At 38.4% G+C, this 26,359-nt stretch overlaps 1 protein-coding gene and 1 long non-coding RNA gene across 2 annotated transcripts; both read right to left on the bottom strand.

Moving 5' to 3' along the window:
* Nucleotides 1-22,339: 22,339 nt before the first annotated feature.
* Nucleotides 22,340-22,795, bottom strand: LOC122026079. Its single transcript, XR_006124011.1, has 3 exons — nucleotides 22,658-22,795; nucleotides 22,458-22,552; nucleotides 22,340-22,361 (listed from the first exon to the last, which is right to left on the bottom strand). It is a non-coding gene; the product is annotated as an uncharacterized LOC122026079 (long non-coding RNA).
* A 3-nt stretch (nucleotides 22,796-22,798) lies between these two features.
* On the bottom strand, nucleotides 22,799-23,909 carry LOC122026678 (phosphoenolpyruvate carboxykinase (ATP)-like). The gene is made up of 3 exons (XM_042585407.1): nucleotides 23,609-23,909; nucleotides 23,109-23,432; nucleotides 22,799-23,022 (listed from the first exon to the last, which is right to left on the bottom strand). The coding sequence occupies exons 1-3, from the start codon at nucleotides 23,907-23,909 to the stop codon at nucleotides 22,799-22,801; spliced, it is 849 nt and encodes a 282-aa protein (XP_042441341.1).
* Nucleotides 23,910-26,359: the final 2,450 nt, after the last annotated feature.

Here is a 26,359-nt window from a genome sequence, read left to right as displayed (position 1 = left end):
GCGAAACTCTTCTCGCAAGCTCCTGTCCATTCATACTTTGTATTTTTCTTGGTGAGGGCTTTCATAGGGGCTGCGATTTTGGAGAAATTCTCTACAAATTTCCTGTAATAACCTGCTAGACCGAGAAAACTCCTGACTTCGCTGGCATTCTTTGGTCGATTCCAGCTATTCACAGCTTCAATTTTACTTGGATCCACCATGACTCCATCTTTGGAGATGACATGACCTAGAAATATTACCCGGTCAAGCCAAAACTCGCATTTGGAGAATTTTGCATATAGTTGTTTCTCTTGAAGGATCTGTAGTACAGTATTCAGGTGTTCGACATGTTCTTCTGGAGTTCTCGAGTAGATAAGTATATCATCAATGAAGATGATCACAAATTTATCAAGATATGCCGTAAATACTCGATTCATCAGGTCCATAAATACTGCAGGAGCGCTGGTTACTCCGAAAGGCATAACTATGAACTCATAGTGTCCATATCGGGTTCGAAATGTTGTTTTTGGTATATCATCTGGTTTCACCTTCACTTGATGATAACCGGATCGTAGATCTATCTTTGAGAAAACAGTCGCACCCTTCAGTTGATCGAACAGGTCATCGATCCGATTCTTGATCGTCACATTATTCAGCGCTCGGTAGTCTATACACATTCGCATAGACCCATCCTTCTTCTTTACGAATAGCACTGGAGCTCCCCCTGGAGAGTGACTAGGATGAATAAGTCCCTTGTCGAGTAATTCGGATAACTGTTCCTGAAGCTCCTTTAATTCAGACGGAGCCCTACGATAAGGTGCTTTTGAGATCGGCTGAGTACTAGGAATCAATTCGATTCCGAATTCTATCTCTCTGTCAGGGGCCAACCCTGGTAGTTCATCAGGAAATACTTTTGGATAGTTGCACACTACTCTGACATCTTCTAACTTCGGGTCTTTGACTTGATTGGTGTCAACCACGTGCGCTAGAAATCCCATACATCCTTTATCTAACATCTTTTGTGCTTTAATAGATGACAATAACTTCTCCGGTCAGTGCTTGGTTCTTTCCCTTGTTCATTGCTTCCTGATAGTGCTCGGTAATCAGGGCACTACTGACTAGCTCCTCTGCAGTCTGCGGTCTATTAACTCCGCCGGCTACGTTCAGCTATCTCAGGTCGGAGCATCTTTAACATTAACCGGACCCTTTCTTTTTCAGTTCGTACCAGTTCTGGGCACAGTCGGGCTAGGCGGTTGAACCTCTTAACGGCTTCATTAACTGACAGATCACCTTGTCGGAACTCAGTGAACTCGTCATAGTGTTTGTTGGTCACTCGCATATGGAAGAATTCCTCTAAGAACTCTGTCTCAAAATCTGTCCACTGCATTTGGTTTATTTGTCTTTTCGCCTTTACTCTGTCCCACCACATCCGGGCATCTCCTATTTGACCTTCTCGTGTTCAGGCCAATCCAATAGTTCCATTATGTTCTCCACGGTTTTGAGCCAGGCTTGCGCATCCCATGGTTCACAATTTCCCGAGAATGCTTCCGGCTTAAGCCTTTGCCACTGAATCAGATAGGCCTCTTGTCGGACCATCGGAGTAGGGCTGCCGGGGGCACTGGTGCGGCTGTAGGTACAACAGGTAGTGGATTCACCGGTGGGGCTCTGCGATCTGATGCTGGAGGTCTGCGACTACCTGTGTCAGATCTGGTGGAGTCACTGTTCCTCCGGTTCGGGCATTGCGTGTTCTAACCATGTTTATCTAAAAGAAATAGACTAGTGTAAGTGGTTATCGATTTCTTTTTTTGTTTTTTTTAGCCAATCTAACCTATTGTTTTGTTTCTATCTATTTGTTCTGGTATTATTCCTAACCTACCAATATGTAATCCTAATCTAATTTATAACTAAAAGTATAGAATAAAGCATCAAACATAAGCAAGTAGAACATGAAACTAAAGCATAAACAACAAAAGGAAAAATAAGGAATATAATGACAAACAATGTAACATAAGAAAATAAAGCATAAGCAATGTAGTAAAGAAAATGAAGCATAGGCAATATAACAAGAATGAAAAATAAAGCATAAGTTATATAACATGAAACTAAACATAAGCATGTAATAAGAAAATTAAACATAAGCATATAACAAGTAAATTAAGCATAACTATTCTTACTTGGAGCGGCAGGTAGGAGGCTTGATGTGTGTGTAGTGAGCTGGCAATAACTTGGCTCTGATACCAACCTGTAACGCCCGCCCTCCCTGCTGTCAACAAGGGACAGGGCTACGATACTCTACGTACGTATTACAGCGGAAGACTTAAAATTATTTTTTCTTAACTTAATTAAAAGCCGAACTACACTAACATGGTTTCATAACATGATAACAAAATAAATAAAAACTCAACATCAAGTCACCCATATTGTATTACATTTCACAAAACCAAAGCATAGTTCTTAAAGGTTTTAAAGCAAGTTCTTAATAAGTTACCTAGCCACCGCCACACACATCTTCTTTGCCCCTCCTGCTGCTCCTCTAACTCATCCAACTTTTTCCTTTATCTGTGGCACAAGGAAAGTAAGCTATGAGCACTCATGGCTCAATAAGTTCCTTTCCTACTCACTAAAACCAACAATCAACACATAATCAAATAATGTCTCAACTTAACATGATCTCAACTAGTCATGGCATAACATATCATACTCTTTAAGCTTATCATGTAACATAACTAACATTGTAACTAGTCATGGCATATCATCTCTTAAAGCATAGCATGAAACATAACATAATCATATCATGGCATATTATCTCTTAAAACATAGCATGAAACATAACATAATCATATCATGGCATATCATCTCTTAAAACATAGCATGAAACATAACATAATTATATCATGGCATGTCATCTCTTAAAACATAGCATGAAGCATAACATAATCATATCATGGCATATCATCTCTTAAAACATAGCACGAAACATAACATAATCATATCATGGCATATCTTAAATCATAGCCTCAACACAACATAATCATAGATCATATGCAACATGATTTTAAAAACATGTATCCGAAAAACATGTGTATGTCTCATTATCTTTTAAAATCATTTTCTTCTTACATATATATACTTGAACATAATATCAACATAATTAGGGCCCCGGCTTGTACCATACATACATAACATAGATGCGCGCGTCCTAAGTATATCAAAGGTAGCAAGTCTTGAATCATACTAGGAACTAGGTCAAGATCACAAAGCATGGCCTAGGGGCGTACTTGAAGGGTCCATCCCTTATTAGCCTAGATCACAAAGCAAGGCTTAGCCTAGATCACAAAGCAAGGCCTAGGGGTGTACTAAGGAGCCCATCCCTTATTAGCCTAGATCACAAAGCAAGGCTTAGCCTAGATCACAAAGCAAGGCCTATAGACTGATTAGGAGTCCACCCTTGGTACAAGCCTTACAAAGTAAAGTAGCATGTATAAAAATGCATCATTTAGTCACATAGCATAGCATAAAAGTATGCATCAGTTAGGCATACATTATGTCATAAAAGTATGCATCACTTAGGCATACATCATATCATAAAAAGTATGCATCACTTAGGCATACATCATGTCTTAAGAAAGTATGCATCACTTAGGCATACATCATATCATAAAAGTATGCATCACTTAGGCATACATCATGTCTTAAGAAAAAATGCATCACTTAGGCATACATCATATCATAGAAAGTATGCATCACTTAAACATGTAGTATATCATTAAAGTATGCATATTTCTATCCACATAGCATATCATAAAAACATTCATATTCTAAGCACATAGCATATCATTAAAGCATGCATATTTCTACTCACATAGCTTATCATAAAAGTATGCATATTCTAAGCACTTAGCATATCATTAAAGCATGCATATTTCTAAGCACATAACATATCATTAAAACATGCATATTTCTAAGCACATAACATATCATTAAAATATGCATATCTCTATCCACATATCATATCATAAAAAGGTATAAATCACAAGCATACATGGTTAAGTATAAGGGTGTATCATGTGATTATACTATCATAAGAAACATGGTAACATAGTTAACTTGGGTTCTAAGCTTCCTAAACCCTTGGGTTCCTATCATGGCCAAACCCCCTTAGGTCTCAATTTAGGTAAAAACAACCTCCAAGCATGTGAAACCTAAATCATCATCACATAAATTTCATAGGAAGCATTATAAGCATGATTAACTTGGTTTCTAAGTTCTCCAAGTCCTTAAACTCATGTGGCCGAACCCTATCAGTATATAAACAAGGTCCCAAATGTCATGAAAGCATGGAAACCTTAAACCATATTTATAGCATTTTTTTCAAATAGCATAGTAAGCATATTGAGCTAGTTCTTAAGTCCTTCAAGCCCTTAACGTATATCTTGGTCAAACTTTTAACAAGTGTTCATTAGGGATAAAAACAAACATACAAGCATGTGAACTTGAACTAACATCATGTATAAATTCATAACAAGACATCATACAATAGGTATGGCCGAAACTTACCCTAGCCTCATTTAGGTCACTAAACAACATATAGTATGAGAACTTTGGTTTTCTACTTATCATATTTCATGTAGAGTGACATAAGCATATTTAATTCTTGTTCTAGGGTTTCTAGGGCATCTATTCTTTCATGGCTGAAACACACAATGATCCATTTAGGTCATGGAAAAATTATACAAATATGTGACACAATCAATACCTTATCATATTTTCATAAGAAGCACTTTTAACACATTTGGTTTCATTTCTAAGACCTCTAGGTCTTTTAAACCCTACTTGGCCGAAACTCACAGAATATAAACTTGCTTCAAATAGCCTAGAAGCATGAGAAATTATACAAGTTTCATAGCATGTGTAAGGACAAGCATAATAAACATACATGTGAATTGTGTTTTAGGCTTCCTAGGTTTCTTTCCCTTTTTCTTTTATTTCTCCTTATGGCCGAAACCTACCAATCTCTAAACAAAGTTTTAAGTGGCCTAAAGCATGGAAAACCAAAGTAAGTTTAATGGAAAAAATTACTAAGAACATCATATACAAAGTTGGTTCATAAACAAGCTAGGACCCTTGTGATCTTACATGTCATATATCATGTAACTAATTTTCTATACTCAATTTAAACATAAGAGCATTAAACAACTTTCATATCATAATATCACAGAGGTCTTGAGTATATTAGAATTTTGTTTAAGTTTTTCTAAACTATCCATCTTATCATGGCCGAAAATCTAAAATAAGAGTTCATGAATTTCTAGCAATGTACAACATGCAATTCTTTAAGAGAACTCTGTATTCTATCATAAAAACATGGTTATTTAAATTTAAAGGTCTTCCTAACCCTAATCCCTTTTCTTGGCCGAAACATATAAATGGATTTCTTTGGTTTCAAGTAACTTTCAAGCAAGAAAACCAATAAAAACCCTTAGTAGTTCATGGGAGAAATTTTGTACTAGTTTAGTTAAACAATATTTTTCCCTAACCTCCTTAACATATTTTTGGCCGAAATTCTAGGGTTATGTACTCCTCTGATCAAGCATCATTTAAGTATAAAAACATGAAGAAAATCCTTCCTACATAGCATAGAAAGAATATCATGAAATAAGGACTTGTTTAAATCATCCTAGATTTGAAAACCCTTTCTTTAGCCGAATTTTCTTAAATTCTTTCCTAGGTTATCTAATCCTTATAGAATCCGAAAATCACATAAAAGCCTTGTACCATAGGTGAGGAGAAGCTTACATCCTTTTCGCTTGTGGATCTAAGGTATGGTGGAGAAGAAGTAGATTCTTCTTCTAGTTCCTTTTCCCTTGATTCCCTTGCTTAGTTCTCCTTGTATCTTAGGCTTCCTAGGAGAAAACCTTGGCTTTGGGGCCGAAGATGGAGGAGAGGGGACTGTGGTGTTCTCGGTGAGGGAGAGGAGAGAATGAAAAAAATGAGGGAAAATAGAATTTTTCCTTTCACATATTCTCTTTTATGTTAAGGGGAAAGAGGTAGCAAACATGGTTTTTGCTTTCCTTCTCCCTTAGCCTTTTTTTTTTCTATTTTCTTACATTTATTTTATTTTCTATTTATTCTCACCATTCATGATAAAATAAGGGGGAATGAATCCCCTTAATTCCTCTTTAAGTTTTCGGCAAAATCAAAGAGGAAGAGGGAGAGAAAGGGAGGAAGGCAAGTTGCCTTTCTCTTGCTCTTTTCTTATTTTCTTTTGGCTAGCTTTTACTCTTACCTTTATCATGAGTTTCCCTCCTTTGCTATCAATATCTTTTCTCTATCCCAATTGGTTCCTACTAATTAATTCTATGAATTATAATATAAGAGGTTCAAGGTTCAATCCTTGACCTTCACTTCTTTTTATTTCATTTTATTTCTTTTTGCTTCAACCCACTTCTTATTATTTTTCTAAGGCAAGATTCCACATTCATATATTTATCTTACAAGTTTAGTGGGTATTACATTGGGATTCCCGTGAATTCAAAGGGTGGTTCACCTACTGGGCTGAAGATCACATTCCTTCTGCGGCAGTCCATCGAAGCACTGTACTTGCTGAGGAAATCCATACCCAGAATAACATCAAAATCCTGCATCGCAAGGATTACTAAATTAACATATAGCTCTCGGTCTGAAATTCTGACTGGTACAGCCCGAAGCCACTGGTTGGACTCCATAACTTCTCAAGAAGGTAGGGTTGTCAAGAACTTGGAGTTCATGCTCTCTGTAGGCACCTAGAATTCTTTGGCAAAGGGCACTGATATAAAAGAATGGGTCATCCCAGTATCAAATAGTACAATAGCTAAATGCTAAAAAATAACTACTTGACTTGTTACGACCGTGGAGGCACTAGCAGCTTCCTCTTTAGTGAGGGAGAATACTCTGGCACTAGCTGGAACTGGTGGGGCTTCCAACCTTCCTTGACTGAGCTGAGGTCCGTCTAGAGTGGCAGGCATGTAGTGTAGCTTAGGCTTGCTCCCGTATGGCTCTGCCTGTTACTGAGGTGCCTTAAACTTGTTAGGGCATGCTTTAGCCAGATGTCCCTCTTGACCACACGAATAACATCCAGTCATACCCAAAAGATAGGCTCCTGGATGTGGTCTCCCATATTTAGGATAGGGAGGGAACTTGGCCTGCTTGTTTGTTGGACCTCCTTTCTGGCTACCTCCTGTATTCCATTGTTTCCTTTTGTTATCCTTGCCCTTCTAGTTCTGCTTACTTGCCTGGGGTTTCTGACTCCCTTCTGTCTTGTCCTCTATCTTGACTGGCTTGAGTTGTATTTGTTGTGCCTTGATGTTGTTCAGATACTGCTCAGCGACTAATGCCCTGCTGACCAGCTCTTCACCAGTCTGTGGCCAGTGAGTTCGACTACTCACATTAAGTGCTATTTCTAGTCTCAGCATTCAGAGCTTCAGTCTGACTCGTTCCTTCTCTGCACTCACTAACTCTGGGTAGAGCCGAGCTAGCTTGTTGAATCTTTTGACTGCTTCTTCTACTGGCAGGTCACCTTGTCTGAATTCTATAAACTCCTCATAATGTTTATTGGTGATCCGTTGGTGGAAGAATTCTTCATAAAACTCTGTCTCAAAGTCAGCCCAGCTCATCTGGTTGGCTGCTCTCTTGCTCTTAACTCTCTCCCACCATATACGTGCATCTCCAGATAGGCAGAAGGAGACACACTTGACTTTCTCGACTTCTAGCCAGTCAAGAAGCTCCATTGTGCTCTCCAGTGTATTGAACCAAGCTTGGGCATCCCAGGGCTCAGTCGTGCCTGAGAAACTTTCTGGCTTCAACTTCAGCCACTGTATCAGGTATGCTTCTTGTCATTTAGGTGCTGTGGTGACTTCCAGGGCAGCTGGTGGAACCTCAGTCACCACCGAAGTCTCCACATTGATAGTAGGGGGTGGGGGAGGAACTGGCTGCTGATTTGCCATCAGATTGGCGATGACTTGTTGCTGCTCTGCTACTTGTTTCTGGAGTTGAGCCACGACTTCAGAGAGATTAGGCTCAGTTGTTCTGGGCTCTTAGTTCTCCTGAGCTCGGTCCTCAGTACGAGCGGTACGGGGACACCCTCTTCTTGCCATCTAGTCATACAGAGAGATAAAACATGAAATCGTCCATATACTCTCTAGACATATATATATATATATATATATATATATATATATATATATATATATATATATATATATATATATATATATAAACGTAGAAAGAAAATAAAAACAAGAACTTTTATCTTACTTAAACACATATAAGCAAATACTTCTAAGGATTTCTCTATACTTCTAAGGATTTCTCTATACATAAAAAAATTAAGTACTTTCTTACTTGAAGGCGGCAAGGCTGATGCTGATGTGTGTGTGATGCTGGAGAATGGGGGCTGCTCTGATACCACCTTGTAAATGACCCCACCCTCCTCTTAACTAGTCAGTAAAGGGGGGACGTTACTTAACTATAAACTTTACTTAACTAGTCTTGCTCACGCTATTGGTAGTGATACTTAGAACTCTCAGAAACTCAAACATGCAATTAAGTAGCAGCTCAAACACACATGAATGTAGGTATTTGCTACGGTTCATCATGACATGCAATTCATAAAGGGATAGAAATGGTTCATCTCAACACTTCACTTCAAATTTTAAAACAATTGAAATATCTCAATCTGTACATGCATACTACTGTGACATAAGCCAAAAGACATGACATGGGATTAATGTGTATAGCAATTTAAACGGGAGAGTTCTATGAACAAAACTAGAAATACAAAGAGAATTTGTCCATCCAAATTTCCCTAACACTCTAAAGACAGAATCTTAATAAACTTTTGAAGCAGTGTCCCAAGGCTTCCATTCATCAGTCACCACACAGCCATCACACATCTCTTCGTCACCTTCCATCACTGTAGCTTTTCTTTTCCTTTATCTGTAGTAAGAGAAAATGCAACTATAAGTAGATGCTTAGTAAGCGCTGTCTAACTCACAAAAAGAACTCAATGTGCATATATATATATATATATATATATATATATATATATATATATATATATAACAGAACTAAAAACTAAATGCTAAAAGAAAATCTGGAACTGAAATGCTTCATGAAAATCAACACTGAAATGATAGATAAAAATCGTCACTGTAATACTTAATGAAAATCTGCACTGTCCTGCTTAATAAAAATCTGCACGTTAAAGAATTAACAAAAAAAGGGTCTAACAACATGGTGAACACACCAGTCGTTCCTGCTAAAGAGTTCCACAGGAATCAACACTTCATGTCTAAACAAGCTACTAAAAATCTAACTGAACGCTCCCATAATTTAAGCTGTTCATACCCATTGCATAACACAAACCGAAACTAAAACTTGTCGGAGTTAGAAACCTATGTAAAGCTTATTTCATTTGTTCAAAGCTTATATTTTTATACTTCAAAATAATAATAAATTATCCTCTTGGGCCCAGGCGTAGTACCAAAGCGCGCTCCCTAATAGAGACTGGGGTGGCGAACCACTAGTCCTACGAGGGTGAAGACCTTGGTCTTACTAGGGCCGAGACCTCGAAACCGGTCACCTGGATTTGTTTAATGACAACCTCGGAAGTCGGGTACTAGCCTCTTCAAGTAAAATACTTGTTACTTGTTAAAACTTCTAATAAAAAGAATACCTCAGAATTTAAACAGTAAGCTTAAAAAAAAAGGGTTGCTCATAATCATTGCATAGCACAAATCGAAACCAAGCAGTAAGGGTTGTTCGTGTCCATGAATGTCAAGAAAATGAAAATCTGCAATGCCATTTTTTTTTAAAGCCGTTCACACTCAACAAAGCCAACAAGAAAAAGGATAAATCTGCACTGGAATTGGTGGCTTTTCTTGCTTGTGGAAATACAAAACAAGCAAATCTGGGCTGCACACTTGAATTAGAGTCGTTCATTCTCAGAATTAACAAGGTAGTCTATACTGGAATGTTAAACATCACAATCAATGGTTCTAAAATTACATGGGAAAAACTAGTAACCTAAAGATCTACTGAATACTCCCAAACTAAGGTTGTTCATGTTAAATGCATAGCACAAACAAAACTAAAACTGCTGAAAATCTAGACCATTTCATGCTCATTGCATAGCAACAAGACTTAAAACTGCCAGGCTAAATATAAGCCGCTCCAAAAGAAAGTCTAAGCCTGAAATGCTAATTATAAGGGTTGAAGGATCTAAACTACATGCCTAGTCCATACAATTTATTTTCTTTCTTTGAGATTCACGGCAGTAAGCTTTAAAAACACATTCTTTACAGCATGCTTCGGAAATAAAGAAGGAATCAACGATCTGAGAGCTACTCCTACTGCAGGTGAGAAGCACTTACCTAATTCCCTTGACTCACAGCCAAGATCGACTTCTAGGGTTTCAGAGAATCTTGAAATTTCGGCAACTTCTTCACGTCTACGCGCTCTTCCCGACGAGGTGATCACGATGGTGTGGAAGGCTCTCGGAATGGGTCCTTGGCCGGCCGCCGGAGACGAAGCCCTAGCTCCCTTTTTTTCCTTCGCCCAAGCAGGAGCCAACGCCGTGCGTGTGTGGAGGAGAAGAGGGTTTAGGTTAAATCTCCCTTCCTCTCTTAACTTATACCTCTTTATACTTAGGTATTTTTGGTTATCCTATTACCGCTTAAGTTTATTTCGCTATCTATTTGATCAGCATGACGTTCTTGGTCATCCGAAACAACTTAAGTCTTGGCTTAGCTAGAGGTCTCCGGTTCGAACCTCGTCCGACCTCTTTTTGCTCCAAATTTATTTATTTTGGTAAAAATACCAAACAAACTCCGAAAATTGCCTAAAAATACTCTAAAAATTTCTAAAAACCTCTAAAATATTTCTAAAGTATTTCTAAATATTTATAAGTACTATTAGGACTGGTAATGAGGAAATTTGGATTGTTACAATTTACATTGATTAACCTTACAAAGAAACCAAAACTCCTAGAATATCCATTTATTATAGCCCTTATTCTTGTTTCTATTTTTTTTATTTCTATGTTTGCTTTTCATGAGTTGCACTTAGTTTTTGAAAACCAATTGATTAGTTGTTTAGCTAATTCACGTTGAGAAATCTTTAGTGGTTATTCCAGTCCCTGTGGATACGATATCTTTTATTATTATTTACGACATTTCCTTACACTTGTGGAACGTTAACAAGTTTTTGGCGCCGTTGCCAGGGAATGCGCTATAACATTAGAGATTATCAATTGAGTTAGCCTAAACCTAACTTTACTTTTCTTTTCGTTAGCAAAATTGGAACTAATCTTTAGAATTCTGTTTTCATTTTGTATACCATACTACTTCTTAATAATTCTTTGTAATTGCATTTATATCTCCTAATTTTCTTCTTTTGCAAGTTAAACATGGTATTTAGATCATTAGGAGATTATGGAGCTCTAAAGTCTGCAAAGGAATTAGGGCCAATTGTTTACCCTGAGATTCAAGCAAGAAATTTTATGATTAAACTATCCTTTATCTCAATGATTCAACAAGCACGGTTTGGGGGTCTAGAAATTGATAGCCCTTATTCACATCTCATGGAATTCAATAGATATTGTTATACTCAGAAATATGAGGAAGTTCCATCTGATGTTATACAACTATTGGTTTTTCCCTTTAGTTTAAAAGATGTTGCAAAGAGATGGTTTTATTCTCTACAATCTCAAAGTATTAAAACCTGGGATGAGTTAGAGCAGAGGTTCCTGGACAAATATTTTCCTCCACAGAAGAATATTTACTTGAGAAGTTGAATCTTGAATTTTAAGCAACTTGTTGGGGAAGAACTGCATCAAGCCTGGGAAAGATATTCATCTCTTTTGCAGTTATGTCTGCATCATGGTATTGAGAGATGGTTAAAAATGCATTTATTTTATGCAGGGCTCTCTTTCTCAAACAAAAATCAATTAGATATAGCATCTGGAGGATCATTTATGAACAAGAGCTTAGAGGAAGCCTATGAGATAATTTGCAGGATTACATCGAATTTTAATGATTGTTCAGGGCAGAATAATACAACCCCAACAGTTAATGCAATTGAGAGAATGGAGAAGGATGAGAAAGGAATTACTATGGATCAAAATGTTCTTCAAGAATTGTTTCCTTGGTGTTGTGAGTCTCTCTCAAAGATGTTTGATGAAGAGGTATTTTCAATCAAAAAGGAGGAATCTCCGAATGATTATAAAAAGGATGATATGTTCCTAGAAGAGGAAGAGGATTTAGAAAATAAATTTCTAAAGGAAGAAGTTAAGTTGATAGGGAAAGAGCCAATTGTACCAGAAATAGAGTCACCCCAACTTGAGCTTAAGCCGTTACCACCAAACTTAAATATGTATTCCTTGGGTCGAATTCCACTTTCCCAGTTATAATTAATGGCAATTTTAACAGAGCTTGAAACACAGACACTTATTGAAGAATTAAAGTTGCATAGAAAACCAATTGGATACACAATTGACGATATTAAAGTAATTAGTCCTTCTCTGTGCATGCATAGAATCTTACTTGAAGAGGATTATAAAAATTCAATTGAACATCAAAGGAGATTAAACCCAAATCTAAAAGAGGTGGTGAAGAAGGAGGTGCTTAAACTTCTTGATGTCGGGATCATTTATCCAATTTCAGATAGTGAATGGGTGAGTCCGGTACATGTGGTTCCTAAAAAAGGGGGAATGACTGTTATAAAAAATGAGGTTAATAAACTAATTCCCACACAGACAGTAACAGGGTGGTGAATGTGCATTGACTATACAAAGTTGAATAAAGAAACTAGAAAGGATCATTTTTCCTTACCTTTTATGTTGGGTTTTTCGGGCCGCGAAAATCGCATTTTCGCGTCGCGGAAACCCCGAAATCCCCAAAGCCAATGGCTCCGTGCAAAGAAAATTTTTGGAAAACTACGAATACGAGTTTCTACCGAGATCTACTCCTAGATCTACATGAAAAAGGGTTATACCTTAGAAGTAAAGCCCTTCGCGTTCCCGCTCGTCCAAACAGTGCCGGATCTCAAGAGTATCAAAGTAGATACTCCTCTAGAAGTATCCACACGAACAAGATGTGTTCTCTAACACACAAGGATGGAGAAGAGAGCACCACAAGTGTGCTAGCACTTTCTAGGGCTCTCGGGTAGGATTTAAAAAGGGAGAAAGGAGAGAAAGTAAAAGGAATCTCATACACTCCTCTAGGTACCCTCCTTTGTGACCTTCACTCCACCCTATTCTCTTGGAACTCAACTCACTCACCTTCACCTTGCTTGGAATCCACGGCAACAGTAGTAAAGGAGGAGGAAGAGAGCTAAGGAGGAAGAAGCATTCAACACCACCAAATCAATGCCACAAAATGAAACTTCTTTTTTCTTTTATGTGGCCGGCCACACATGGGTAACTCCCCATTTATTGTGGCCGGCCACATTAAATGGAGGATTGTAACCTCTTGATCTCCCTTAATGATGTGGAGATGATGTGGCAAGGTTAGTCATGCCATGTAGGATGAGTCAACATTCATGATGTGGCAATACATCAAGTCTAACTTGATGTTTCAACTTCCATTTGGTTAAGTCAAAATTAACCAATTCTCTTCCTTGTTGAGTTAAATCCAACCTTTGATTCAAGTCAATTTTAATTTAATGAATCTCAATTCATTAATATAAATTGACTCAATGAATCAAATTTAAATTAGACTCATTCAACAATTGAATATAATTGAGTCTAACTCAATAAGTCTAATTTAAATTAATCTGAATCCAATCTTTGGTGCATCATATGAACCTAATCCAATTGGTTCATCATATAAACCTAATCTCCATCCACTTGTTCTTTATGTGTGACCCAATAGGTTCTTGTAACATTGGCAATGTTTCTAAACTCCTTTAGAAACATAAGCAATGAGCGGTATCTAGCAATACATCATTGCTACCCAAGTTACAAGAATGTTGAGATCCAACATCACCTTGTGACTACTAATTGTGACTCCTCACAAAATATGACAAGTGTCCTTCTATCCTAGACATCTAGATTGATCAATGTGAGGCATAGACCGTGTCATCCTCTGACCAATCTAAATCTTGAACTCCAAGTAGACTCACTAAATCAAATGAGCTCAATATCCTATATTGACTCATTTGGGCATGGCCATGCACTTCGTGATCTCACTCTATCAAGAATACCGATGTCTCTCCCGTCATATAGGAGGGATAGATCCCATTTACATCACTCACATCTCTCTGCATAATTCGTTAAATACCCAGTAATCGACTTTATAGTCCACCCAGTTACGGGTGATGTTTGACGAAACCAAAGTACATAACTCGTTATGTAGGGAACTATGGTGACTTCATGTCTAAGGACTAGTAGTCATACTAATAGCCACATGAGAAAGTATATGACACTCATATAACAATCCATGATACTTTCTCATGGCGGGTCATTCAGTATACATTCTCTAATGCATACCCATGTGTCAAGTTGATATCTCTATATCCATGACTTGTGAGATCAAGTCATTGAGTTGACCTACATGCTAGTCTTATTGCATTAACATTGTCCCTGAATGTTAATACTCGACTAGGAATGATTAAGAGTAGTGTTCCCTATATCATCTCACTATCGATTCAACCAATCGATTGATATAGGTAAGAACCTTCTACTCAAGGACGTTATTATACGTAGTTTATTTGACACCAATACAAGTAAGTATAATAACCAAAAACCAAATGCCTTTATTTATATAGAATATGATACAACAAGTCCAAAAATACAATCATCAAATGATTGGCTCTAGGGCTCTAGCTAACAATCTCCCACTAACACTAGTGCCAATCAGTGTAGGCTCTAAGCCCCAATGACCTAGTGTGACCATCATGCTTCCTCTGTGCCAAAGTCTTGGTCAAGGGATCTTCGATGTTAGCCTCTATAGGTACTCTGCAAATCTTCACATCTCCTCTCTCGATGATCTCTCGAATGAGATGGAAGCGCCGTAGTATGTGTTTGGTCCGCTGGTGTGAGCGAGGTTCCTTCGCTTGTGCTATAGCTCCATTGTTGTCACAATAGAGCTCAATAGGGTCAGTAATGCTAGGAACCACCCCAAGTTCAGTGATGAACTTGCGAATCCAAACTGCCTCCTTTGCTACCTCTGATGCAACGATGTACTCGGCCTCTGTTGTAGAATCAGCTACTGTGTCCTGCTTCGAAATCTTCCAGCTGACAGCACCACCATTAATGCAAAATACGAACCCTGACTGCGATCGGTAATCATCCTGATCGGTCTGGAAGCTGGCATCACTGTAACCCTTTACAGCTAGCTCATCATTGCCTCCATATATCAAGAAATATTCTTTACTCCTTCTTAAGTACTTAAGAATATTCTTGATCGCTATCCAGTGACTTTCACCTGGATCTGACTAGTATCTGCTCGTCATGCTCGAAGCATATGAGACATCAGGTCGAGTACATAGCATGGCGTACATGATCGATCCTATGGCTGAGGCATAAGGGATATGATCCATGCGGTCTCTCTCCTCTCTAGAAGAGGGACCTTGAGTCTTCGAAAGACTCACGCCATGTGACATCGGCAGAAACCCCTTCTTGGAGTTCTGCATGGCAAACCGAAGGAGTACCTTGTCAATGTATGTACTCTGGCTTAGGCCAAGCAATCTCTTAGATATATCTCTATAGATCTGTATCCCTAGAATGCGGGATGCCTCACCCTGTCCTTCATTGAGAAGCAACTCCCTAGCCAGGTCTTGACAGACTGAAGCATAGGGATGTCCTTCCCAATGAGTAGTATGTCATCCACATACAATATGAGGAAGACAACTATATCCCCTACAACCTTCTTGTAGACACAAGGCTCATCTTCATTCTTGATGAAACCAAACTGTTTGATTGCATCATCGAATCGAAGATCCCAGCTCCAAGAAGCTTGCTTTAGTCCATAAATGGACCTATACAGCTTGCATACTCTGCTAATATGCTGTGGATCTACAAAACCCTCAGGTTGTGTCATGTACACATCCTCGAGCAGGTTTCTATTCAGAAACATGATTTTGACATCCATTTGACATATCTCATAGTCATGGTAGGCTGCAATAACAAGCATGATCCGAATGGACTTAAACATCGCTACTGGAGATAAGGTTTCATCATAGTCAATACCATGAATCTGCTTGAAACCTTTAGCTACCAAGCGACCCTTATAGATAAGTCCATCCATGTCAGTCTTTCTCTTAAAGACCCACTTACACCCAATGGGTTTTACCCCTTCAGGTGGATCAACCAAAGTCCATACTTGGTTGGTGTACATGGATTCCATCTCGGATCTCATGGCTTCAAGCCATTTCTCGGAATCTGGTCTCATCACAGCTTCCTGATAGGTGGTAGGCTCATCATCTATGAGTATAACGTCATCATGGTCAGACAAGAGAAATGAATATCTCTCAGGCTGACGAAGTACCCTATCAGACCTGCGAACATGTATGTCTACTTGAACTGGTTGTTGTTCCTCAACTCTTTGTGGAACAACATCATCCATAACACTTTGTTGTTCTAGTTCAACTTCCATCGAGGCTTCAGTGCTATCGTTCGCATCTTGAACTTCTTCAAGATTGAACGTGCTCCCACTAGTCTTTCTAGAAACAAAGTCCCTTTCTAGAAAGACCCTAGTCTTTGCCACAACTACCTTGTGCCGACTGGGAATGTAGAAGTAATATCCCTTAGTTTCCTTGGGATATCCAATAAAGTAGCACTTGTCAGATTTGGGCCCTAATTTGTCTGAGACTTGACGTCTAACGTAAGCCTCACAACCCCAAATCCTCATGAAAGACACCTGGACATCTCTCCCAGTCCATATCCTATATGGTGTCTTTATCACGGCCTTTTATGGAACTCGGTTGAGTATAAAAGCTGTCGTGTCTAGAGCATAACCCCAAAGGTATGTCGGAAGATCTGTGTGACTCATCATAGATCGTACCATATCTAATAAGGTACGATTCCTCCTTTCGGATACACCATTCCACTGTGGTGTTCCAGGAGGAGTGAGTTGGGATAGAATCCCACACTCAGCTAGGTAGTTACAAAACTCATGGCTAAGGTATTCTCCACCTCGATCTGATCGAAGTATCTTAATACTCTTGCCAAGCTGGTTTTGTACTTCATTCTTGAATTCTTTGAACTTTTCAAAGGATTCTGACTTATGTGTCATCAAGTACACATAACCATATCTACTGAAGTCATCATTAAATGTGATGAAGTACCTATAACCACCTCTAGCAGCGACATTGAAAGGGCCACATACATCACTATGTATAAGTCCTAACAAATCAGTCGCTCTCTCGCTGTGCCCACTAAAGGGAGTTTTGGTTATCTTGCCTCGTATGCATGACTCGCATATCTCATATGATTCAAAATCAAATGAGTCCAGCAAACCATCTTTATGGAGCTGGGATAAGTGTTATTGACAGTGCCAGAGGTAGGTTTGGTTCATGTCATTTGACTTGAACCTCTTGGTATTTATGTTATAGATAGGGCTCTCAAGGTCTAGAATATAGAGTCCGTTTATCAGAGCTGCACTACAATAGAACATTTCGTTTAAATAGACGGAACAACATTTGTTCTTTATTATAAACGAAAAACCTTTCTTGTCCAAACAAGAAATAGATATAATGTTCTTAGTTAAGGTAGACACATAACAACAATCATCTAATTCTAGTACAAGCCCAGAGGGCACAGCAATAGCAGCAACCCGTACTCCATTGCCTACTCGTAGGTCTATCTAACCCTTTGTCAATGCCCTGCTATTTCTCAGCGCTTGTACATTTGTACAAATGTGCGAAGCACATCCGGTATCTAATACCCACGATGAAGAAATAGAGAGGTTGACTTCTATAATATGTATACCTGAAGTAGAAATATTATTTCTCTTCTTCTTAAGATCTTCCAAGTATTCTTTGGAGTTCCTCTTCCAGTGCCTTGCTTGTCCTTGATATAGGTGACAAAGATGTTCAACCATATCATAAGCACCCATCAACTCATGTTGCTTCTGAAGCTCAGAGTTCATGGTCGCGAGCATAAGACAGGACACATCTAATGCGTCATCTTGATGCTTCTTGTAAGCATCTCGGTCTGCTCGCGTGGCAGTAGAACGTACAGTTTACGTTCTTGGGTGATAACTATTCTCAGGTTCCTGTACCACTCCAGGAAATTTGCTCCGTTGAGCTTGTCCTTCTTTAGGACAGATCGCAGGGAGAAGGTGTTCGTATTCGACGTCATGGTAATCTACAACAGAAATAAATGCAGAAATAAATATCATATTCTTAATCATTTAATTAGGCCTTTAACTAAATGATGCTCCCACTGAATTCTATAATTCATGTGGGACAAGATCCACATCATACTAACCCTTGAGTTAGCTTTGGCTAATACGCCCAAGATCGGTAGGTAACGATTACCAATTACATCTCTATGCAACTCTTGTTTATAGGATCAAAATCCGCATTTATATTAAAACTCGAGTTTGCTTTGGCTAATACGCCCAAGAGTTAATATAAACGTGATTTTGACCTAACTACTAACCATTGGATAATGCCTATAGTTAAACTCGATCTAATTGAGTTAACTAGTTACTCAATCTAATTGAGTTGTACTCACCCATGCGTTGATAGGCGGGAACAAAATTGTCCCTCCGTACCCTACCAAGATAGTATGTGTTGCTCTGCTTTGGCAGATTTAACAACAACATGCGATCGAGGTAGTGGTAGGTATCACGGCATGGTAGGCATTATGAGTTGACGCGATTTAGATCCAATCTAAATGATGATGCGTATCATATACTCGATAGATCTAATCTAATCGAAGGGTGCATCATGTGCACGACTTAGATCTAATCTAATCGTTAGGCACTAATTAATTACTTAATTAACTAGCATGCATCACATACACACAAAAGCAATTAATTAAATAATTTTGTGATTATGTCATGGCCCTACTACGATCTTCTCAAGCCAATGAGAAGATTGGATGGTCAACCTAAGGTCAACAGCTTCTCAAGCTCCTTCCTTTCAACACCTCGTGTTGCTCGCGCCCTCCTCGTAACTCCGTCTCGAGTGGACCTTCCACCGCCTCAAAATTTACATTACATTTTGCAACTCGAGTTACATTCGAGTCTAAATTTAATTTACAACAAGAATAAAAGAGAAAGGCACGACGCGCAGGTCACGAAAAAAAATAAAATAAAATACAACACGCATATCACATCACGGCACGCAGGCCGTATTATGAATTACAACACGAATTATCCAATCGAATTGGGTCTTTGGGCCATGACTATCACAAAAATAATATATAATTCAAAATTATAGATTTCTATAATTTTCTATAATTTTTCTATAATTTTTACAATTTTTACGAGTACAATTTCCCGGCGGTTCCGTTTAGCGATTTTCGGGCGCAATCGCGGAACGAATCCCCTTGCGGGGCCAGGGCCAGCGCCCCTACCCGCGATCTAACCATCGCGAGGGATCCATTGCGATCTAATAGCGCCTTAGCCCGCTGTCCCAAAAAGTTTTGGGGCGAAACTTGGCCGTTTTGGAAAATTCTTCTCGGTAGTCGAAGCCTATAAGTATCGAAACACTAGTGCTTCGCTTCTACGAGAAAAATACTCATAAAAACTATAAAAATCATAAATTTACAGAATATTACAGAACTGAAAAGTTTTCATAAAACACAAAATAAACTCGTATTCATCTTCGCACGTGGCTCTGATACCACTTTTGGATTTTTCGAGCCTCGAAAACCGCGTTTTCGCGTCGCGGAAACCCCGAAAGCCCCAAAGCCAACGGATCCGTGCAAAGAAAAATTTCAGAAAACTACAAATACGAGTTTCTACCGAGATCTACTCCTAGATCTACATGAAAAATGGTTATACCTTTCAAGCGAAGCCCTTCGCGTTCTCGCTCGTCCAAACGGTGCCGGATCTCAATAGTATCAAAGTAGATACTCCTCTAGAAGTATCCACACGAACAAGATGTGTTCTCTAACAATCAAGGATGGAGAAGAGAGCACCACAAGTGTGCTAGCACTTTCTAGGGCTCTCGAGTAGGATTTAAAAAGGGAGAAAGGAGAGAAAGTAAAAGGAATCTCATACACTCCTCTAGGTACCCTCCTTTGTGACCTTCACTCCACCCTATTCTCTTGGAACTCAACTCACTCACCTTCACCTTGCTTGGAATCCATGGCAACAGCAGCAAAGGAGGAGGAAGAGAGCTAAGGACGAAGAAGCATTCAACACCACCAAATCAATGCCACAAAATGAAACTTCTTTTTTCTTTTATGTGGTCGGCCACACATGGGTAACTCCCCATTTAATGTGGCCGACCACATTAAATGGAGGATTGTAACCTCTTGATCTCCCTTGATAATGTGGAGATGATGTGGCAAGGTTAGTCATGCCATGTAGGATGAGTCAACCTTCATGATGTGGCAATACATCAAGTCTAACTTGATGTTTCAACTTCCATTTGGTCATGTCAAAATTGACCAATTCTCTTCCTTGTTGAGTTAAATCTAACCTTTGATTCAAGTCAATTTTAATTTAATGAATCTCAATTCATTAATATAAATTGACTCAATGGATCAAATTTAAATTAGACTCATTCAACAATTGAATCTAATTGAGTCTAACTCAATAAGTCTAATTTGCACTACAACAAAAACTGCAAACGACAACGGATATTATCCGTTGTCGTAGGGTCAAAAAACCGTTGTAACTGAGGGTGTTGTAGAATGTATTGCCCTACGACAATGGTTTTGAATCCGTTGTCTTTGTAGACATTTGACAACGGTTTTTATCCGTTGTTGTTTATATGGCCAAAATTTGGCTACGAAGGATACGACAACGTTATAAAACCGTTGTGGTAGATAATTTCAACAACAGAAATAAACCGTTGTTGTAGACATTTTTTACAATAGATATAAACTGTTGTGGTTAATAATATTTGACACATTTTGTTTTTTTACAACAGTTTTAATATATTTTACAACGGATAAAACCGTTGTCTTTTATCACTTTTTACAAAAAAAATTCGTTGTGGTTTACCTAGTTTTTACAACATTTTTAACTGTTGTCTTTAATGTTCATTAATACCAAACAACCAATCTTATTTACTATAAGCAAACCACCAATACAAAACTAAATATTTACTACATTAAATCCAAAATAATCATCCATATATAATTCATCTTGTAGCCACATATACAAAAATATATAAAATGAGTTGTTACTCATCAAAATACACATGTTTTCCATTACTCTCCATATATACACTAAATCACATGTTTTCCATTTGCTGTTCGATCTCCATATGGCTGGCTTTTAGTTTACAAAATAGCAAGGCAAGCTACATCTAACAAAGCTCACTTCTTGCATCAAAAAAACTCAAGCCGCCTCACGAATTGGCAGACCTGCAAGAGAAAAGTTTTAACAAAACTTATCAAATTCCAGAATTCCAAAAGGAGAATGTAATTAACCAATCTGTAGTGCATAGAAGGCAAAAACAAACCAAATGAAGGAAACAAAAAGAGGTGTTTATTAGAGAATAACAGTACATGGAATCTACTAGGAGCAGTGATACCTAGCTTAGCATAGTCTATTAAATAATTAGCACTGCATGCAACTAACATTATTTAAGTGAACTATCATCGAAGATCAATAGAATCCATGCAAAGCGCATTACATCCATTAACATATTGAAACAAAATATTCATGTAATTTTCTATGCCATTTTCCAGACTGCATTACCTTTGAGACCTGGTAGGCACAATATGCTTTTCCATTTTGCAAGTAACAAGTTGCCAGGAGCTGCAAATTGATCTGCAATAAATAGACACATCACAAAAGCATAAGTGAAAGTAAAAAAACATGGGTTCAAAATCTTCCAATTAAAACTTGAACCAAAAGAATTGCATCAGCATGATGAGTTATGGTAGGGTGAATTGTTTCTAGAGTTAAAACAATTCCACAAATTCCTCAAAATAGAAATCACATACACACAGCTTTAATAATTACATAGGACACCTAAAAGAACCAAAGTGTCAATCAAATAAGTGTAGATTAAGAGCTATAACATTCACTACATTCCAGCTGGAAAAATAACGATGTTATATTTGCTTCTATATCAATGAGAATATTGTTGTTTACTATAGAAAAATAATATTCACTATAGAAAAGATTGTTGTTTATATTTGCTTCTGTATCAATGAGGTTTGCCAGATGCAAATTTAACATTCACTGTTCTTTCACCTAACCTTCCTTCAGGATCTGATCCAATAACATTAAAATATCTGTCAACACAGAGAGATTAGATCGTGCTCTAAGCAGGCTAGCCAGTCTTAAATTATCATCAGAGAATGAGACCTTAAGATCATGACTGCCATGTCTGATCTCTTTGAGAAGTCCAAAATAATATCCTCCGCCATCTTTTTGGCCTTCCCATATGGGTTGATAGGATGCTGTATCGCACATGGCGTGATAAACATAACCAAGTTCATGAGTGCGACAATATTAGTAAATATTGGAAAAAGAAATTCTTCGAGAAAGTAGGCATGGTTTCTCACCTGAGGAGTTACTTCTGTAATAGGCATTTTTTCCGGTTCCCCATAAATTGCACATGTATTGAGTAAATAAGAGTTTTAACACCATGTACTGCCATGGCTTCCAGAATTACCAAAGTATTTGATGTGATATTATGATAGTACCTATGGGCAGGCATAACGATGTGCTTGATGCAATGGACTATGCACCAGAGCAGTGTAACCGCTGATGAAGTGATACATTGTTTGTGGTAAAGTAAGTTTGCTAACTGGTGGAAGCACGCCAAAAGCATCACATGCCAAGAGGATGACATTCTTAGGGTGCAGACCAACACACGGTATCTTCGCATTAGGAATATACTCAATTGGATATGAAGCTCGAGTGTTCTCTGCAACATCAACAATTCCATTGAACCAGATTCCCTTTCACACAATACCAATTCACTCAAGAAGTTTGTTTCATCTTGTTAATCACCTGTAATAGAGTTATCAGAGTAGTCTACTTCCCTAGTGTGTTCATCGAAAACGATGTTTTCCAACACTGCAAGAAATTTGCAAACATTAGGACAAAAAAATATGAATGGTTCCATTTCAAAGTGCATGTCGAGTTTGATAGGGCACTTGCCGGTTCCAAATTTGATGGCATTCCAAATGTCAGGTTCCTTCTCCTTTGTTAGACCGATACATTTTGCATAGCAACCTCCTTCAATGTTTGAAATACCATTTTCACTCCAGCAATGCTCATCATCGCCAATAAGAAGCCTGTTGTGGTCTGTAGACAGAGTAGTTTTCCCTGTGCCTAAAACAACAAAGCAAAAGTCATAAGAACAAAGAAACCATATGGCGAAAACACTGCAGTGTAACATAATTCTACACATTTACACATGGAATGCTTCTAGTTAAGTTGCAAAGGGCAGTATAGTAACCATGCAATGGGCAGGTGATGCGCCAGAATCTCGTCCGACCAACACTTACCTGATAGTCCAAAGAAGAGGGCAACATCACCATCTTTGCCCATATTATTGCTAGAGTGCAGGTAGAGAATGTTTCTTTTAGGCATTAGATAGTGCATCACACCGAACAAACCCTTCTTCATCTCCCCGGCATATTGTGTGCCAAGGATGACCATTTCTTTCCTATCAAGATTAAGATCAATGCTGGTGGAGGTAGTCATGTAGTGTGTGTATCGATTACATGGAAACTGGCCAACATTATAAATTGTGAAGTCCGGAGTACTAAAATCCTCCAGTTCTTCAGGCGTAGTATGGATGCACATGCGATCCTTCCAATTATTTCATGCAAAAGAGAGTTTTTCTTCTTCTAGTTTACATGTTTTGGATATCTGAATCCTCTAGATATGCAGAATTATGCCAAGTGTAGAAGTTGATCTACGAATTGTATTTACATATGAAATTATAAGTCATTTGGGTTCATAGAAGCCAATACTCTTGCATGGATGATTAGATATTTCAACTTATTTGGGTATCTTTTTTCCCTAGACCAAAAAATTAAGGAAACTTTATTTACATCTAAAATTCTAGATTTTCCAACCTACTTGATTATAAATTGTTAATGAAGCCTAAATAACTAAATAAAAGCATTTTGAAAAGCAAAAAAAAAAGAACTCTTCACAAACAGTAGACTTATACAAGCATTTGATACAATCAGAGAATTTATAGTGTAAAACAATTGTAATAAACAAAAGAGTATAAAGTCGGAATTCAGCATATCTAAATTAAATACCTAAAATAGAATGATCTTACCAGGTAAATCTTTCTCTAGAAGCTTCCACTCAAGCTGAATCCTTTTTGCCCAATTTTTTGAAGGCTATCAATAAAAAGATATTAGGAAATTATCATCATTCGTTGCCACATCCCTGCCCTACTGCCAGGCTATACTTCTATATCAATCTCATCTCCATTATTTATGCAATCGATCATATAACACCGACCGTGGTGGGTAGATTCAGATAACCATATCAATGGAAATTATCATCCCTAAGAGTGATGGCACTTACCTTAATTTCCCGACAAGACGGAACACCATCGAGATGCTCTGGGATGCTGAAATAGTGATCCGAGTTTTCTTTAACAGTATCAAATTTATTAAATGATTTATACTTCACATCGATCTCATCTTCAACAATGATCTTCTTGTTCTTTTTTGGCTCTTCGGCAGCAGGAGGATTCTTCAACCGAGGTTCAGGTGCTTCAAGGATTCTTGTTCTCAAGAATTGTTTCCTTTTTGGTTTAGAAAAATCGGCAAGGAATCTGGATGTTTCCCCCTTTTTTTATTATTGAAAAAGAGATATTTGTTTGGAGATTAAATATTGACCTGATGGATTGGAGCTGGAGCTTCTGGCGCTCCTCCTCTGAGATGGTGGCGAAGGCAGCGTTGCCCTACTGCGCCGTCCTTGATGGGGGTGGTCGGCGCTGACCTCTTCTTCTGCAGGGAGTGCAGTTCATCGATGGTCTTCGCCTTCACCGGCGGCGCGCTGTTGTCGTGGCAGATCCCGTTCTCCGGTTTCTCCCTCCCGTGCGTCTGGATCTTCGGCAGCCCATTGGAGAACGCTGCCGCTCACCAGGAAATGAGAAGGAGCACAACATCGTATGAGGAGAGGGAAAGATAAATGGCTTAGGTTTGGGAACGCGAAAACACGGCGCCGAAAAGAAAACAGCGAGGGAAAGGAAAACAACGAATGGGGGAAATCACCAAATTCAATTACAACGGTTTTTTGAAAACTGTTGTCGTAGACGCTAAAAAGGCGGATAAAGACAACGGTTTATAAAACCGTTGTAAAAAGTGTTGTCGTTTTAAAAAAAAGTAGCTCAATGACAACAGTTTTGCTAAAACCGTTGTCTTTTATATTTAATGGGGAGTTCAAAGACAACGGTTTTGGTAAAAACCGTTGTCTTTGAACAAATACGCAACGCTTTCTCTTAAAACCGTTGTCTTAGGGGTGTTGTCGTTTGCAGTTTTTGTTGTAGTGTTGAATTAATCCGAATCCAATCTTTGGTGCATCATATGAACCTAATCCAATTGACTCATCATATGAACCTAATCTCCATTCACTTGTTCTTTGTGTGTGACCCAATAGGTTTTTGTAACGTTGGCAATGTTTCTAAACTCCTTTAGAAACATAAGCAATTAGCGGTATCTAGCAATACATCATTGCTACCCAAGTTACAAGAATGTTGAGATCCAACATCACCTTGTGACTACTAATTGTGACTCCTCACAAAATATGACAAGTGCCCTTCTATCCTAGACATCTAGATTGATCAATGTGAGGCATAGACCGTGTCATCCTCTGACCAATCTAAATCTTGAACTCCAAGTAGACTCACTAAATCAAATGAGCTCAATATCCTATATTGACTCATTTGGGCATGGCCATGCACATCATGGTTTCACTCTATCAAGAATACCGATGTCTCTCCCATCATATAGGAGGGATAGATCCCATTTACATCACTCACATCTCTCTGCATAATTCGTTAAATACCCAGTAATCGCCTTTATAGTCCACCCAGTTACGGATGACGTTTGACGAAACCAAAGTACATAACTCCTTATGTAGGGAACTGTGGTGACTTTAGGTCTAAGGACTAGTAGTCATACTAATAGCCACATGAGAAAGTATATGACACTCATATAACGATCCATCACTACAAAAATACTCGTAATTAACGACGGGCGTAGCGACGGAATTTATATTCCGTCGGT

The sequence above is a fragment of the Zingiber officinale genome, chromosome 10A (assembly GCF_018446385.1).
Source record: "Zingiber officinale cultivar Zhangliang chromosome 10A, Zo_v1.1, whole genome shotgun sequence".
Taxonomy (NCBI): Eukaryota; Viridiplantae; Streptophyta; class Magnoliopsida; order Zingiberales; family Zingiberaceae; genus Zingiber; species Zingiber officinale.
This window is presented reverse-complemented; position numbering and strand designations above follow the sequence as displayed.

What these genes read in the sequence shown, in the direction of transcription:
- LOC122026678 (XM_042585407.1), bottom strand. Translation starts at nt 23,909, where the DNA reads ATGTGCATCCATACTACGCCTGAAGAACTGGAGGATTTTAGTACTCCG. An exon ending in CCTCTTCTTTGGACTATCAG is followed by an intron (nt 23,433 to 23,608) that starts GTAAGTGTTGGT and finishes TTGTTGTTTTAG; the next exon opens with GCACAGGGAAAACTACTCTG. An exon ending in CTCTGATAACTCTATTACAG is followed by an intron (nt 23,023 to 23,108) that starts GTGATTAACAAG and finishes TTGATGTTGCAG; the next exon opens with AGAACACTCGAGCTTCATAT.